The sequence below is a fragment of the Aquila chrysaetos genome, chromosome 12, assembly GCF_900496995.4.
Source record: "Aquila chrysaetos chrysaetos chromosome 12, bAquChr1.4, whole genome shotgun sequence".
NCBI classification, from domain to species: Eukaryota; Metazoa; Chordata; class Aves; order Accipitriformes; family Accipitridae; genus Aquila; species Aquila chrysaetos.
In genome coordinates this window covers 21,910,661-21,928,505 of record NC_044015.1, presented here as the reverse complement: position 1 = coordinate 21,928,505, position 17,845 = coordinate 21,910,661, and the positions used below count along the sequence as shown (strand labels likewise).

At 41.0% G+C, this 17,845-nt stretch overlaps 1 protein-coding gene across 3 annotated transcripts in view; it reads right to left on the bottom strand.

Annotated features, from left to right (window-relative positions):
- PLPPR5 (phospholipid phosphatase related 5) overlaps positions 1-12,510 on the bottom strand; it is a 91,703-nt gene extending 79,193 nt beyond the window's left edge. The window contains exon 1 of one of the 3 annotated variants that reach the window (XM_041128091.1): positions 12,054-12,510. In XM_041128091.1, the coding sequence (XP_040984025.1) occupies positions 12,054-12,284 (231 nt within the window). In that variant the 5' untranslated portion in view covers positions 12,285-12,510. The remainder of the gene's footprint in view (positions 1-12,053) is intronic. The other 2 variants (XM_030033829.1, XM_030033830.2) reach the window with 2 other exon arrangements.
- Between the last annotated feature and the right edge of the window lie 5,335 nt (positions 12,511-17,845).

Below are 17,845 nucleotides of genomic sequence, written 5' to 3'. Positions count from 1 at the left end.
CCAGGTGTCATTAAAAATGAGTTAAAAACACTATAAAAGCCATTGCATGGGAAACATCTGATCTAGAACTATGACTTTATTCTGAGCTGTCCCACATAGGGCTTTACTTGTGTGTAATATGTACGTAGAGCATAAAACCAGCAGTAAAACTACTAACAAACCCTGACAGTACTAATCCACATTACTAGTGCCTGTGAAAGCCAGGAAACAAATGACCAAATAAAAGCTTTCAAAGAAAAGTACACACTGCAACTTGTATCGACACTTCAGTGACACAGTCAAAGCGTATGAAACCGTGGCTCTACCAAAGTTAACTTCTGAAGCTTCACTGACTTCAGGCAGACCCATGATGTCATTCCCAGGATGGTCGCTAGAGATGCTGGTCAGTAAGAAAGGACCAGAAAGAGAAAAGAGGTCAGAAGTCCCTCTTCCAGACACACCCCAAACCACTAGTAAGCCCCAGATACAAAACAATGTGTGACCATTCACCTGCATCTCTTTCCTCAGACTTGGAAGTTGTAATTTCACAGCATGCAATTACTTCTCTTTAAGAATGTTTTTATAATAAATTAATATACTGAAGTGATGTTTATTAGAAATGGAATATTTACGAAGGCATAGAAGTGGGAGCAGAGAACTGTTTATGAACATCGGAAGTTTTAATAATTACTTACCTCTTAACAATGCAATGGTAGTGAATTAGCCAGCAAGCTTTTTCACAGGATATTGCATAGCAGTAGCATATCCCATTTATCTTTATTTGATACATATACATGTAGAAAGACCATTTCAATAATGATTCTGTATATCCTGTGGATAAACATGGGGCATTTACTTTATGGTTTTCTGCAAATATGATTTGCACCACTCTTGTCACTCTTTCAACTCTGCTACACAATGTCTGTTTTATCGCTCCTGCCACAAATCCAGATGGCTACAGATATGCAGCTGGCGACACTATGTTGTCTGACCCTGTTTAGGAGTTTACACAATGCAGTGCTTGAATTAAGAGGAAGTCCCAAGTGCCCTCATTAGCACAGCAGCCAATGAGCTGAAACAGGAGCAGCAAGAGTGGGAAATTTTAGCAAAAAATTCCTAGTACAGGAAATGCCTACAAGACAGAGGGGAGATTGTATACTTTGCTGTGAAGACAGCAGAGCATAAAAACAGCTCTTTTAGGCATGCAATGGTATTCTGAAAACTAATTGCAAAGTCTATAGGCCAAAGCAAGCCCAGCTACTCTTCTTCAATATGTGACTGTATCTCCTTCCACTCATAAAACAGGGCATAATGGTTTACCTTAACAAGGATCACCACCTTTGCATAGAACTGTAAAATAATAGTGAACATGTTGCTGGCTTTATCAAATATTTTCAAAAAAGCTCAAGTGGTGAGAGAAGTGTTTTAAGGATGAATGAGTCTATTTAAAAAATTTTAGATCTTGTGAAGCTTTGACATTAGCTGTCATCAAGGCAGACTTTATAGGAGCTGGCATTTGGTTTTCTCTGTGAAAACAATAAAGGGGTGTTAGATAAAATACATAATTGTTATGTAAATGTATGAACATATATTGTGTTTTTAATCAGTGTTGGATGTAATCTCTCATTATTTGAGCAACTTAAGTTATTACTAGAAAGTGAAATTCAAAGTATGCTGTGTTGAAAGGTGCTTTCACACATTCAGTGATACGATAACCTTTTTAGGTATTCTGGTGTGGTGAACTAATTCTTCCAGGCATTACTTTTTTGCCATTGGCATTCAAGGTTAAAAACACATGTGAACTAAACTATGGATATAAATCAGCCGCGGAAACATGACTATTTTCTGGCAGCACATTGTGCATATACACTCGCATATGTAAATATATTGAGTTTTTTAAATAAATAGTCTCTGCTTTATGATTTCCTTCTAATCACACAACAATCACAATCAATTCATAAACAAAAGAAATACTGAGTAAAACTGCAATACTGTCTCTTAAAATGAATGTGGTTCCATAAAAAGATTCTATCAGCACCACACTCATTCACATACACTGTTCCACCTCAGGAAAGCCTTGCTATTTCAAGTAGCACTGAAGCACGTGATTAAACCCCACCAATACAAAGATAATTAATTAACAATTAGTACATACCTAGCTCTCATATAATTCTTTTCACACACAAATCCCCTAGCGCTTTCCAGAGAAGCCTAGTTTCACAGTTACCACTTGACAGCCAGGCAGTAAAGGCTAAATGTACGTCCTGCTTGGGTGGCCAGATCCCTTTACCAAGGCAAAGCCTGACAGAGCTCACAACCCAGCTCTATACATTCATTCTGTCAGCTGCAGATGTCCATGAACTACTTGCATACCCCAAGGTCAGTCTCCCTACAAATCTCATCTGCCTTTGCTAAATGCTCTGGAAAGAGTCCCCATGACTGACTGAAGCACTGACTTCAGTCAGGCGTGAGCACTTGGCAAAGAGGACCATCGTAACCGCCGGACTGTCCTCACCACCATTCACATGAGCATGCTTGTGGCCTACAGTACAATGCAGCACAAGCTCCTCATTCCTCCCTCGGGCCTCTCGGACACTCAGACTCATGTTTGCGCAGTCTGAACGTATGATGGCAGCAGCCTCGAGACTGGCCTCATGGCAGAGCCCAGATGCACCTCAAGAGGTCCAAGGACACCCCCCATAGGAACAGGCGAGGCAGAAACTGAGCAGTAGAGAGGTTATGGACAGCAAGCTCTATCTATGGACAAACAAACTACTGTTAAGTATATGCTGAAACTCGGGCATGTCCACACGTTGTTCTGCATAGAGATGAACTTAAGCACAGAGCAATGCACTTCTGCAAATGGAGACATCAGACTTCAGGCATCAGCCAGGAGCAGTTTGAATGTATGAGGCCCCCATCTGTCAGCAGAGCCGTGTTATGGACAGACAGTCTGTGCACCCACTCTGTAAAATCCAAAAAGGTAACATGTACTGGCCTAAGTCTTAATTAAAGCAGGTCAAGCTCAAATACTTCACCTCATGCTCCCCACAGGCTGCAAGTTGCACATGGCTGGTTACTGCAGCTCAGCTGACCCGTGATTAACAGATCTTTAAGCAGAATTAATTCAGTCATGTCTGAGCCCTAAATTGCTATGGACAGGTCACAGAAATCCCTATTACTACCCCAAAATAACTATACTGGGAAGCCGAGTTCCACTTACTAATTTTAATATTTAATACTTCATTTATAAAGAGGCAAATTACAAATTGACTGAAGGAAGTCCTCTTAATATTAATCAGAGTTTGAATGACAAAAAAAAAATATAATGTATGACTCGGATCCCTTTTAGAGACAGCATGAAACCTACTAGCCTAAAACAATGTGTATTTCAAAATGTTATGTAGAAAAAGAAAAAAAAAAAAAAAAAAAGAGTCAGAACAGCAGGATACTGTTGGGCTGACTTCTGTTTTTGATAGCATTTTTTATTATTATTATTTAGAAAACAAAAAACTCTAGTTTAGGAATGAATGCCTTCATACATATCCCTTAACCCTACATGGGTGAGAGGCAAGAAGTAATATCTGCAGAGAAGGAAAAATACTATTTGTAAAGAAGAAAGCCCTTAAAACATGGCTATATTGCATTTATAATTGGTTGTACATTAATAAGTACATAGGTTAATGAAATTTTCATGTAATATATAATGCATAATAATTATACAATGGATAATTATGATACATTTATACAATACATGCAAAATTACAGGTAACAGTATGTTGTCCAGAATGGTAAGCAGAAGTGGACTCCACAGCCTGCTGAGTTTTCATCCAGTATAACCAGAGGGGGTTTTTTTATGGTGCCTTGTACCCCAGGAAATGGCATCCAGGATTGAGAGTCAATTTTGAAGCAGTACTGAACAATTTATTAGATTAATAGTAGATAAAAAAAATCTTAATATATATAGTAATTCTTCTACTGCAGATTCCTTAGTGCTTTAGACTGAAACTATATTCCAACCTGCAGGTGAACAGAAGCAATCTTAACAAAGCCAGGTTGCTGATAAGAGATAGCAAGTGCTCTAACTTTTTCTTTCCTAGTCCCTCTCCAATACCATATTCCCTGTACTATGCATGAAAATTACGGACTAGCATGTTTACAATGGATATTCCTCATTAAAACAGCATGTCACGTGCATGTTTTCTGAGTGCTGGAGATGTGGTATACGCACCTCAGCTAGGCTTTTTATTTGCGATCTATGAGGTACCACACCTCAGCTAATTAAGAACCATATATGATGAAAGCTGGGCCATCGCTCACTTCAATGTATCTGAGAGATGCTGCAAGAGCATTGTAAAGCTTTTTAAACATCATACTGCTTTTAAGGCTGGAAAACACAGCTAAAGCTACTTACAGTTCTACTTTGGCTGTCATTTATTATGTATCATATGGACACCCATCTCCTCAATCCTGCATGATGTACAATGAGCAAGAATTGTTTGGTTGAGGAACTGATTATTACTGCAAGCCTACTATTTTAGATTACAAACAATGCATACAAATTCCCTAATCGCGCAGGATTAGTTGGATTAACAATTTGTCACTTATATTTAAGTGCATCATTTATAGGACAAGCAGGCATTCAGCTGTTGTGAACAGAACCCTGTTCGCCTTGTTCACATCTGCTTACCACTTTACTTCCAGAGAGCCCATCAAGGGATGAACCATATGGCCTCGATATTGTGTTTGTAAACAGAATGCATAGCAAGCACAGCAGAAATTATACATTCAGTTGGAAGTACAAACATAACTTCTGCAGCCACTGTTCATGTAATCCACCACAGCACAAGAGGAAGACAGACGGATAAAGAAGAATTGCCAAGAAAACCCACAATGGCTCTGAAGTTTTTATTGTTTCGCCTGGTTACAGCTCTGTTGGATTAGTGGTTTTATGCTGGGATAAAAACAGCATCAGATTATCAAACCATGTATTTGTCTTGCTATGTGTCCCAACAGGCCAATACTGACATCTGGTACACAAAGTTACTGTAGACCTTACCAGTGTGATTTATTTTTATTCTTAAGTAAAGTTGCAATGCAATTATCCCTTCACAAAGGAAGAGCATGGCATAAATTGTCCCTTAGCTTTAATATCTCCTGCTGGCATTCCCCGCTTCCAAAAAAGTGGCTTTTTGAAGTCCCCAGCATTTGCCCATCAAAAAAAAGGCTGCAAGATTTTTCCCACCCCACCCCAATGTGAGAATGAAAGAAGAAAACTATCAAGGAAAAGAAGTTGCAGCTGTCCACACAGGTTGAAACAGACTATGAAGACAGAGACCAAATGGGCCCTTCAAGAACAATACGATCACAGACTAAACAAAGTATCCTGGCAATTCCTTCTCCATGTAAAGTCTTAACAGCTGTCAAATGTGCCAACAAGAAAAGGACACATAAATAAGCTTTAGCTAATCAAAGATATTCCAGGACTATTGACACTGGTCATATAACAAGCTAAAGAGAGTTTCTTATACAAGTAAAACCATTCCCATTTTGATTTCAGAGGCTATATTTAGTCTGCCCAATTTATATGAGTCCAGATGTACAATTATAATCTTTAGTTGCATTACCATTGTCATTTCAAAAACAGCACTGGGAGATGTTCAAATATTGCAGCTACCTACCTAGCAAAAAAGTTTATTGCTCCCAAAAAAGTGCACCAGGACAGACTGAACACTTTGCTGGGTGATTCCTCTAACTTGCTCTACAAGATGTACATAAAAATGAACACTTGAATACCTCACTACATATTCTTAGAATTTTTGCCCTGTAACACAGACCTGCTGGCAACTGTGCATCCTTGCATTATTTATCAAGTTTCCTTGATGCCTTTCTAGCAGAAGTGACAAAACAGCTTAGTCTCCTTCAGGATGCATGGAAGCCACTTCTACTTCAAGTAGCAGAGCAGGAGAAAAGTCTGTTCCATTCTGCCCCTGTGCATTAGTTTTTTCCAATAGTATCAAAGTGCCCATAGAAGCTAAAGCGAGTTGGTACCAGCCATGAAGTAGAAAAATAATCAGCCTAAAACAGATGGAAGAAACATTTGTGAAGGTAGTGATTTCTCCTGACTAAGGTCAGGAATGAAAAGAATCTAGAGTTATCAGGTATGAGGTGAATTTACAGATTCTTGGCACAGCAAATTCACAGAGGACATTTCCAGAAATACTTCTTTTTCAGAACTTTCATTCCAGATTTTGTTTTTCCTTAAGTTATAACAAACAGATTAACGGAATATTTTGATGTCCCAGAAATGGATCACAATCAAGCACCCTTCTTCATGTACAGCACTAAGTTATATCAGAGTAGAATAGTTTCAGTGAACTACAGGTTAACTAAAAGCTATTCTGACAAGAGCATTTTGAAAACTCAGCCTGATAAAATCCAATCAGGTCCTGATGCCACACCACATGGAATCATAGGTGCCAGAAGAAAAATAGGGACTAACAGGTTCAAAAAGGAAGAGTGACATAAGAGCATGCCCAGTCACATCAGCTAGATCTATGTACTGGAAACAAGCGGTATATCTCCTTCAGGTCTCTGCATATCCTTAACTACTCTTGAGCTGCTCAGACCTGGAACTATTAAGAGATCAGCAAGGACACTGAAGAAGAAAGAGAGACTTACAAAATCTGTGCTGATCTGTCAAAAGGTAGCTTCTCTTTCTCATTATTCACAGAATGATCCCGTTTTCTCTTAAAGCATCAGGGTACAGTAAATTCGATACATGAACGATGATGTTGCATCTCTCACTTTACAGTCCTTTCTGCCAGATTTCAAAATTTCTTCCTCAAATGATCAGAAAGGGGAAAGTTACTGACTTATGCTAAGCCGAAGGTAGAATGCCTGACTTTTTACATCCATTCCTTGTTTGGGATGTGCCAATTTAAAGATTCATCCAGTCTACTAAAAAAAACCAGATTACCACACTTCATGTCTGAATGGCAGATATTTTTTCAATGATGATATTAAGAGGATTACCCTAAAACAAATTAGTCTTTAATTGGTTTACAGAGAAAATATGAATATGCTAGGAATTCATCTAGGCAAATAGAACAGTGTATATTTTATGAATAAGTACTGTAATCATCCGCCTGTTAGTTGGAAATAAAAACAAACAACATTTGCATAATAAAACTGTTTACACATCTTAATGAAAGTGTGTCATTATCTCCTCCTGGCTTTTATACAACAGTCAGCGTACATCTTAGGTCCAATACATTGAGTTTTACACCAAGTATTGCTTAAACAGTTTTGACATTTTAAGTAATCCATATTAGCATGTGGACTCATTAAAAGAATCCTTGAGTGCAGTTAATATTATTTTAGAGAGGTCAAAATTATTAAGATCTACCAGAAAGAAATAATGCAGAACTAATCACTCTATAGATTCTGAAAACATGAGAAACTAGCCTCACAGTTCTACAAATCATTTCTACTGGAAGCTAAAGGATTAGACTGACACGTATTTCCCAAGCTACATCTGTCATAACAAGTCTAAAAAAGCAACCAGCCCACTGAGCAAGAACTGGCACTTTGGGAAATGGCTTAAATAGCACTGAGCTTTCAACTAGCACTTTTATACTTATTACATATTTGAATAGACTCAAATCAAAGGCATATTTCTTGTCACCTTCACGTTTGACTTAAAGATAAAAATTAAAAAAAAAAAAAAAAAGAAAAAAGAAAAAGTATATTGAGAATTCCTCAGTATACTGGAGATACCTGGATATTAGTGCTATGGACAGTAAAAGGACAGGAGTGCAGGGCCAGCAGTAGTACTCTTTCAACCCTGAGTCACAAAGACAAACGGGAGGAAGGGAGCCTACAGGGGCACTGCCTCTGCAGAAGTCTCATTCTTCCATCACAGAATCTCATGCTTAGGGCTTTTACATTCTTCTGATTGCAATTTCAACCTCATCTACATTTTGTAGAACATTTTACTGTTAGTCTGCCTAATGCTCCTTATGCAAACACATCTACTCACTCAAGGCACTACTTCACCTGTGCCTAAAGGTATGATTTAGGAGACCTTCCACAAATAACAGTCTAACATTGGAATGGACCATGTATTTTGTTATATGTTAAGCTGCAGTTGTTTTCAGCCTTTTTTTAAAAGCAAAACAAACCCAAGCATTTGGGCCCTCAATATTCTCCAGTGGAAGAACTCATAAACTACAGATTTAGCAGATAAGAAACAGTGCATACACCCTTTAGAGATAATCCATAGAAAGCAGAAAACCAATGTTGTAATGTAACCTGCTTCCTTCCATGGAACCTGCATAAAAGCTGGGAAACCAACTGGAAAAAGGGAAAGGAAGAAGCTCGTCTCAACCTACAGAACGGCTGCTGGATTCCTCTACAGGTTTACTACAATTGCTGTTATACCTATGAATCATAGAATGGTTTGGGTTGGAAGGGACCTTAAATATCATCTAGTTCCAGCCCCCTGCCATGGGGGGGGACACCTTCCACTAGATGAGGTTGCTCAAAGCTGCACGCAACCTGGCCTTGAATGCTTCCAGGGACAGGGCATCCACAACCTCTCTGGGCAACTCTGACGTTGCAGGGACTTCAGGCAGATATGTCTATTAGCAGACAATAAATTGATTACTTTTGAACTGAACAGCACAACAATTTGACTTCTTACTAGCTCCTACATGACCTGGAAGATATTGTAGAATAGAATAGTTCAGTTGGAAGGGACCTACAACGATCATCTAGTCCAACTGCCTGACCGCTTCAGGGCTGACCAAATACTTGGTTAATACTTTGTAAATACTTGATCAAAGACTGTAGATATACAAACCCATACAAACCCAGTAAGTTCCAAGTGCAGAGTACAAAACACCTTTCCTCCAGTCACAGTTTCCCCTTCCCATACCAGAGCATCTGCAAGTCAAGCATTACAGTAGAGCAAGCAGTCTCTGATTCTGTCCCAGGACTTCATTTCCCAGATCAGACTCCTGAGGATCTGTGACCTGACAGCCAGCTGCATCTATCCTTGGATGGCATGGGGGCTGATGGGATGGGGAAGCAGATGGACTCAGGAATGAAAGTGTGGCAGCAATGCTGTACTAGGGCTGCAGGAATGTATTAGCAGGAAGTAGCATTTTAAAGACTAACCTGAAAGTTTCCAGGATTAACATAGTGCTCACAGGTACATCCCTGTCAAATGACACAGCTCATTATTTATGTCTCAGCACATGCTCATTGCTGCCCTGTGACCAGACACTCAGCTCTGCCACATGGCTTGACACTCACATCTGCTATCGCAGCTCTGATGCGGCACAGGAGTTTTGGATAAGCAGCCATGTGACAGCCTCACAGCAGCAAAAGACCTATTGCTGATGAGATGCTCATCAAGACAGATCCAGCTACTGGTACTTTACTTTTTCAGTTTTTTAATAGCAGGTGTGTGGAAAGAGGAAAGTCACTGGAAAAACTCATTTATTCTCTGATTTTAGAGCAACTTCATCAAAACTCAATGCAATAGAGCCATTGATTGAGTCACATTCAGAGAACCTAGGTTACCTTGAAGCACTCTATGGTTCCAATTCAACAAGCCCCATCCCTGAAAACCAAAAAAACCAGTTACACTGAACACCAAGGTAGAGACTCTGTTGCTCTATCTCAAAACTCCAGAAACAGCATTAACCCAACACAACAAACTAACAGAAAGAAAAAGAAAAAAAGAATTTTTTGTTTAAAACTCTCACAAATCTTAGTATGTAATAACTATACTCCATAATGCTAGTGATTTTGGGAAAAAAAAAAAAAAAAAAAGTACAATTTCATCCATAGAAATCCATTTCCTTCACTGGTCTACATTTGTAACTTTACAGGCAGAAATACGGCTTTGTTACATGATTAATTTTTATATTTCATTTACAGAAAAAAACCAAAAATTACACCGAACATCTATGTTCAAACTGTCATGGATGAGAAACAAATGAAATAGAAGAGAATCTAATTAATCTCTGAATCTTGGGAAGGAAGTTCAGCTACTGCTAAAAGCATACAGGTTGCTTTGGTGAAGAAATATTACCTTCACCACTTCTTTCAATGAAAAGAACAGGCAAAGGCAATGTCCACATCCTGCACAACTGAGTAAAGACCCATCCCGTGTAAACACTAAGTCCAGGAGAATTATCCAAGGAGAATCAGAACAGAATTCTGTCTGAAGCCTGAAAAATGTTGCCTCTATTTAATAATGTTAATGATTAGACTTAATGCTGTTAAAGCAATGAGATTCCCAGGGGCTGAATTCACCATTTAATAAAATAAAATAAAGATTTAAAAAAAAAAAAAAAAGCATAACACAGGCACCTGCAATGTGGTTTTTCCATGCCCTGACCTCCCAATGCACGTCATTTGCCCGAGAGACTGGTGACTGGGAGAGGAAGCACAGTTAAATATCATTAAATTCTATTATTAGCTTTTTAGCAAGGCTAATTACAAGACAGCCAACCCAAAATGTCGTGGTGATTTCTCTGATGTAATCATCTAGCACCCAGGAAATGAATGGAAACTACCAATCCATTTTGCTGACACATATTAGGAAAAAGAGATGCTCATCATGAATATCTGACATAATCTTTATAACTTCCTGAGCCAAACAAAAGAAATAGAATTAAAAGCAAAACAAACATCACATGCAAACAACAGAAAAACATCATCAACAAAAAAAATCCAACACTTGAAAATCTCAACAGCATTTGGGGTTCAAAAGAGCAAACAAACAGGTAAATAAAATGGTCATCTACTTGATGTTAAAATAAAACAGAAAATTAAACCAAAAGGCTACATAACATGTTTTGCCAAATGATGTAGCTCAACCCCTAGAAAAAAAGAACAAAGTCTCAAATACTAAGGATGAGCCTGACCATGAGGTTTTATGTCAGATACCATCTGAGACCTCATGGTGCTACAATGCAGAAGGGAATCGTGTCTGGGACTACCATATGAAGTCCCTACCACTACCTTGATGAAGCTTTCTCTTCTCTGTTTTTTATATTTTCCTGAAAAGGAATTAATCTGTGAAACTAGTAATTACTATCTTAAGCGGCCTCTTCTTACTGTAATTTTTTTTTTATTCTAATGCTTACAGCTGATTAAAATAAACTCTTTACAAGGAGCTTCTGTATGTGTAACCATGCATGCACCTGGTGAGTCTATACATAATCCATCCTCGATGGTTAAATACTCCCATCTCATTCCCTCTCAGTCTTTGCTCCACAGTATGGTCAGGGATTATTAAATGATGCTAATGCCCTTGTTATCTGACAACACAAGTAGTACATTCAACAACTTCAGGGGAAGACATCTCACTGCTTTTCCCTCTTAGCTGTTTTCCCAAAACCCCAAAGAAAATCAATTAAATAAATCTCATTTTAGATACACATATTTAAACCTGATTGACAGAAGATCATATTCAATTAGAGACACACAGGTTTAGTTTGCACACACATCAGTAACCATGATATACGGAGACAACTAAATTAAGCAGAACTGCTCCCTGTTCCTTGCACATACCAGTTTACTTTCAAAAAAAAAAAAAAAATCCAAAACCTGAGGGGGGGGGGGGTCTAATTAGTACTGAGCGAAATATTAGTAAGTGGTTGCTAAGAAGCGGGTTTCCCTCAGGTAGCCCGTCTACCTGCAACCGACACGTTTCGAAAAATAAGATTATTTTTACCAAAAGGAGTCGAACGGGGCTGGCGATACAGGCACTGGCAGTTACATAAATCAGTGCTAAAAATAAACTTCAGAGGCGCGGGGCGGGCAGCGGCTGGGCCAAGGGCCGGGCCCGGCAGCGCTGCCCGCCGAGGCCCGCCGGGGCCGGGCTGCAGCCCCGCAGTGCCGAGAGCACGGAGGCTCCCCGCCCGGCCGGCCCGGCCCGGGCCAGCCCCCAGAGCCGCCCCGCCGGCGGCGCCGCACCGGCCGGGGTCCGCGGCGAGGCCCGGCCCGGTCCAGCCCAACAAGTTGCCAGAGTGGGGGCGCGGGCGGTCCCTGCTTACCACCAGGACGGGCACGCCTGCGGTCAGCGAGTAGAGGAGCACCGGGGGCACGGCGCTGCGGTCCTCCGGGCCCGGGTAGGGCTTTCGGTACGCGCCCTCGTAGCAGAAGAAGCCTTGCACGTTGACCGCGAAGGTGTCCGTGTACTCGAAATAATAAGCCAGCATCACGGTCCCTGCCATGATCACCATCTGGAAGTAAAGCATGCTGGTGAGCGGAGAGGGCACTCGCATGTACGTGGGCTCCGGCGGCCGCGGCAGCCCCCCTCCCCGGCGGCTCGCTCCGCCCGCTCCCCGCCAGCATCCACCGCGGACGGAGGCGGCCCGGCGGCCAGCAGCGCGGTCAGGCCCGCGGGGCGGGGAGCGCGGGCAGGGCAGGGCAGGGCAGGGCAGGGCAGGCGGGGGCCCGGCCCGCCGCTCCGGCACCGGCTCCAGCGCGGGCGCCGGCTCGTGCAGCTGGGCGGGCGGAGCGCGGCGGCGGGAGGGGGCGGCTTCGCCCCGCCCCGCCCCGCCCCGCCCGGAGAGCAGCAGCCGCGCCGGACCCCGGCCCGGGCGGGGGGGAGGCTCTGCACCGGCGGCGGAGGCCGGTCTAAAAGTTCCCCGGCCCCGGGACGGCTCTCACGGCACGGCCCCGCGACCGTGGTTAGCAAGTGACCCCTCCCCGTCTTCCTCCCGCCCCGCAGGAGGTGGGGGGTACCGCGGGTCCCCCTCTCTACCCCGACACACGCACACCTGCGTGACGGGCGTGCGCAGGCAGGGGAGCTCCCGGGGCTGCCCGCCGCTCCGTCGCGCCGCGTCCTGGAGCCGCCGGGAAGCGCTCGGCGCTGCGGGCCCGGCGGCGGCCCTGACACCGCCAGCAGCCACAGCTAGGACGTGCCCGGGCAGGCAAACGGATCGCCGCTATTTGCCGGGGCGGCAAAGGCCTCAATATATATCAATGGATAGCTATTAGAGCCGTTAACGTTTAAAGCTTTCGCTTGACAGCTATAAAGACAATGGGCAGCTGGACACGAAGCTATCCTCGCCCAAGTAACGCCCCAGACTAGAGGAGAGTCTGCTCCAGTGCTGGGAGAAATCATACTTATATGGACAGAAAAGAGTTCCACATACATAGCACGCACACTTAAGAATAGATGACTGTGCCCAATGCTTGTACAGATTCACCCGTGTGCAGGCTCTCCTCCGGACTCCCAAAGCCAACAGATAAAAAGTTACTTAAAGGTACTCTGCCCCACCCCAAAACACTACATGGCCGGGTAACAGTCTTTAAAGGGGCACATTAGCCTTAAAAGATTCCACTTGGCTTATTTAGTAAAGGCTGTTAGAAATAAACTAGATTTGATTGCCCTGTTTTATAGTGTGTAATCATTCTTCTAGTGTTGTACTTTGGCTTTAACTGTTCGTTTTCCTCCCCTTTCTGGAGATTTTTGTTCATATTCAGTGATGTTAGTCTCTGTGTGTTTATTTTTAATCAGCCCTTGAAGAACACTCTTCATGCCTGGATTCCACATCCAGTCTATTTTTATGTGTTCTTAACATACTCCCCAGAAGAATCTAAATCATGTCATTCGCATTGCACTCACCAGACTTAGCTGGATAGCTCCCTACCATTGTGAAAAATACATAGTGAGACATGAGACATCTTGTGGTGAATTCCGCCCAGCACAGAGTTTATTTTCCCCATTTCCTCAGCACAGTCCAATATCCATTACCATACACATAAAAATCTTAATTTCATCCTGCACACTGCATACAAATACCCCCATCATTAGAATATAAGGCCTGATCTGAAGACCAAAGTCAATAGCAGGACTGCAATGAGCACTAGACTCAGCTCTTCAACTCTATCTGAGTGGATGCCCCAGAGAAACACTGGTGGCATATTTCTTTCAAAAATTGGCACTGAGGGAAATCAACCTTCTTCCAGTAACCAGCTAATAAAATACTCCTGTATTTTGCTATTACAAGCCAACTTCTTTTTACGGATATACCAATGGAGCTATTACATAGAGGAACTAGAGGACATAAAAAGTCCTGGTTTTACAAAACTTTTTTGAAGCTACTATCAAAATCTCTGAAGGATTTTGGATCATAGATTTTGGAAAGAATCTCTACAGGGCACATAGTTCAACCGCCTGCTCAACACAGGTCTCATTAGATTAGGTTGCCTGGTCCAGTCAACTGTCAAGTATCTTGAAGGATGGAGTTTCCACAACCACTCTAGACAACCTGTGCCACTGACATGTAAAATATTTCTTCCTGACATTAAGATAGAATTTTCTGTGTTCCATTCTGGGCCTGCTGCCTCTCCTCCTGTCACTGGGAACCTGGAGAGAAGAATCTGACTCTCCCTTCTCTACGCCCCACCATGAGGTAGATGTAAACAATAGTAAGAAATGCCCTTGGCCTTCTCTCATTACGGCTAAACAAAATTAATTACATTTCTGGTGGTACAGGAATGCATCTGTATCCTGAGTGCTCAGTCTTTGCTGCTGATACACAAATGCTAGCAAGTATATATTGGCTGCTATTAAATGAAACATAAAACTATTAAAGGAATTGTTAAGGGGCATTACAATGAAGAGAGTTTGTCTTTATGCTTTTCTCTTACTCTACAACAGTGCACTATTTAGGCTTTAATATGTAGCTTCCAATCATTTAAAAACATGGTGTGTGAGAGGCCAGAATAAATCTATTAGATACAATATTCACTTGTATTATTTGGCTCAATCTAGTGCCCATGCTTCAAATACTACTGGTGGACTGGCCATTTAATAGAGTTACAAACCAGAGAACACAGAATTTAAGTCAAAGAGGAGTTTTAAAGGCAGCTCCATTGGCAGTCAACTCAGAGTCAGCTCAGAGTGATCTGAGTCAACTCAGGTCACTGATGAAAAAAACTAAAACAAAAAAATGTCAGCCTCTGTTTTTCATTCAAAAAAATGGTGCTACATAGGCAAATTGATTGATTGTCAACTTGATGCTTCACTGAGGAATTAAGGGAATTAATTATTCCCTTTCTCCAACCTCCAGTTTTTAGAGTAAAGATCATTAGGTGAGAAAAGTAGTCAGGTCACCTTATTGAATAGCAAGTGGCTCAACTACAGAGTAGATGACCAGATGCCAAAAAACTTTAAAGCAGAAGGTATATAAAAATTTCAATGATTTTTTCTTTGAAAGCTCTGTAAACTTATGACTTTCTGAAAATAATGATGAAATGTGTATTTATTGTTATACACGTAAGGCCTGCTCTGGCACTGTCATCCTTTCTCAGCCCCTTCTTCCTCTTCTCCCATTTTGAAGATTTTTTTTTTTTCCTTGGAACAAGTCTGAAAGGCTTGGTTTCTTGAAGCTGATAAAGTTCAGTTAAAATCTGGATTAGCTTCTGTCTGACTTGCACCAGTTGAAAAACATACATGCACTTGATGCTTGCTGCTGTTCTCTTCATAGTTGACTGTTGCACTGTGTAGACTATTTGGTATAATAATGAAGGGTAGAAATGTTTAGGAAATCATAGGTAAGGCAGGCCCAAGCTCCGCAAGATGTTTAGAATATTACAGAAGCAGAAAGACAGTAATACCCAATATCACTTTTAATACTCGTAAACAAATTCCCATTGTTGCAGATGTACTTTATAAGCATGGCCTGCACACCAGTGGCTTGCCTTCATGAATATGCGGTTAGCTGATCAAGTAAAACCAGAGCTATAGTTTTTATTATAATGAACATTATGTTTATTGGCTGCACAGTTGAATATGCAAACATGTATTAAATCAAACAAATAGAAGCACAGGAACACAATCCTCAGTGACTAATGCAGCCAGCTAAATATACTCTGCAATCACAGTATTCCGTGCTGACTTATATCAATGATATGCAGTAACAGCAGAATGGCAGAGAAAAACCCAGAACCAACAATTTTTCTTTCAGAAGGCTATTGGTAAAATTGCCAGTTGAAACTCAGATGACAGACAGACTGTTTTTGAAACTAACTTTCTTGGGAATAGTGTGGCTGATCTCAGAGCAGGAATTTCCCAGATAGTCCTCATAGATTTATCTTGTTCTTTTCATTTGCTACCTAATTTTAAGTGAAATATCAGCTCAAGAGACACAATGTAGAGCAAGGCAGACAAAGAGAAACCTTAGCTGCACTGTTTTGCAAGACTTTGAAATCATGACCTTTATTATAGGGAGGTATTTCCAATTCCAAACCAAATTCAGTAACCTTTCATGTGCTTACATCACCACTTTTTGTAGTATTTCCTAGTTATAAAACATTGCTATGGCAAAAGGCAGCAAAGAAACAAAGCCAACCCAACAAAGCCTTCTCAATGGGAAGAAAAATAAGAACTGATATCAAATCATCCCACTGTTTTTACCTTTCTGTTTACGTCTTTCATGCTTTATCAGGGTGACAGTAGCTGGCAACCCCATGGCTGTTTCCCTGTTACATCTCCATACTACTACACTAAAGCAGCCCTTTCTGAAGGGAATACTGCATCTGTGTTGACGGCACAGCAGCAGGGAAGAGACAGAATGAACTAAAATGTTTAGGGACCTCCTGGCTTTATCCAGGAAGAAAATTAGGAAAAGCTCCCTAATGTGGCAAACAGCGGGAGAGAGATTTACTTGCATACAAACTTTAGAAGAATATTGTATAATACTTAGTTATTTGATACAAGCTTTACTCTGCTAATATACAATGGTCTTTTCCTCTGTACTTAATAACAGATATTGTTAAGGGATAACTAAAAGGACATTTTAATTTTTTAATTAAATTGTTTAATGATATGCAGTGATTTAATTCCTAAAGCCCAGGGCTTTTACTGCTAACATTTATGCTTGTAGGACCATCATAGTGCAAGAGAAAAATAATTTTCTAGCAGTTGGAGCACAGCACAGAATCAGAAATGGGGGCTTGCCCAGAACACTTGCAGTATGATTCGAACAAGTTAGGCACCAAATCTAAGCTTTTCATATGGTCTTAATATGTAGTTCGCAGAGAGAGACAACTCCAGTAGGTGACTAAGCTCTACTACATTAGGGCAGGATGAATCATCCTCCAAAAATGTCATTCATTCCATCCTAAGAAATACCAGCCTCTGATGATACCACTTGCAAAAATAATGAAACAAGCTTTGATGACTAGCTTAGACTAGCACCCTTCTTTTAAAGGGCTCTAGTGAGATGTGAGCAATTTTACTCTTAACTTTCACTTCCACATAGCTAAACTAGCTCCAAAATAGAAATTATACTTTTCAAGAGTCACACAGGGAGAAAAAAGTCAAATTAGTAGCAGCATAAGCATTAATATTGCATTTGTATTGCAGTATTATGTAGAGCCAGACCCTATTTCCATAGAAGACAATATTTTGCCCCAGTAAGCTTGGACACCTCATACAATGCAGTGCAAGTATATGAGAGAGTGAGCAGATGGAGATGAAACAAATGAGGAGGAGGACAAGGCAACAATGAAATGATTGAGTTTGATATAATGAGTAGCAGTCACAGCACATTAGTTGCCTAGTCAGTGTTTACATCAATAAGATAATTAATCTTCTTAAAACTGCTTGCTAACTTCAAATTAAGAAGTATCATTGCATGCAAGTTCTTCATAGGTTAGAACAGAAATATGGGATGCCAGAGGGACACCATGTAACTAAGGCCTGTACATCTTGAAAACTAAAGCCTGTATTAGCATATCTACCACTACACTGTCAAAATAAAAAAATACAGAACAGTTTTGTCAATGTGAAATGAAATGAAACACTGATATTTGAAAGCTCTAACAATGA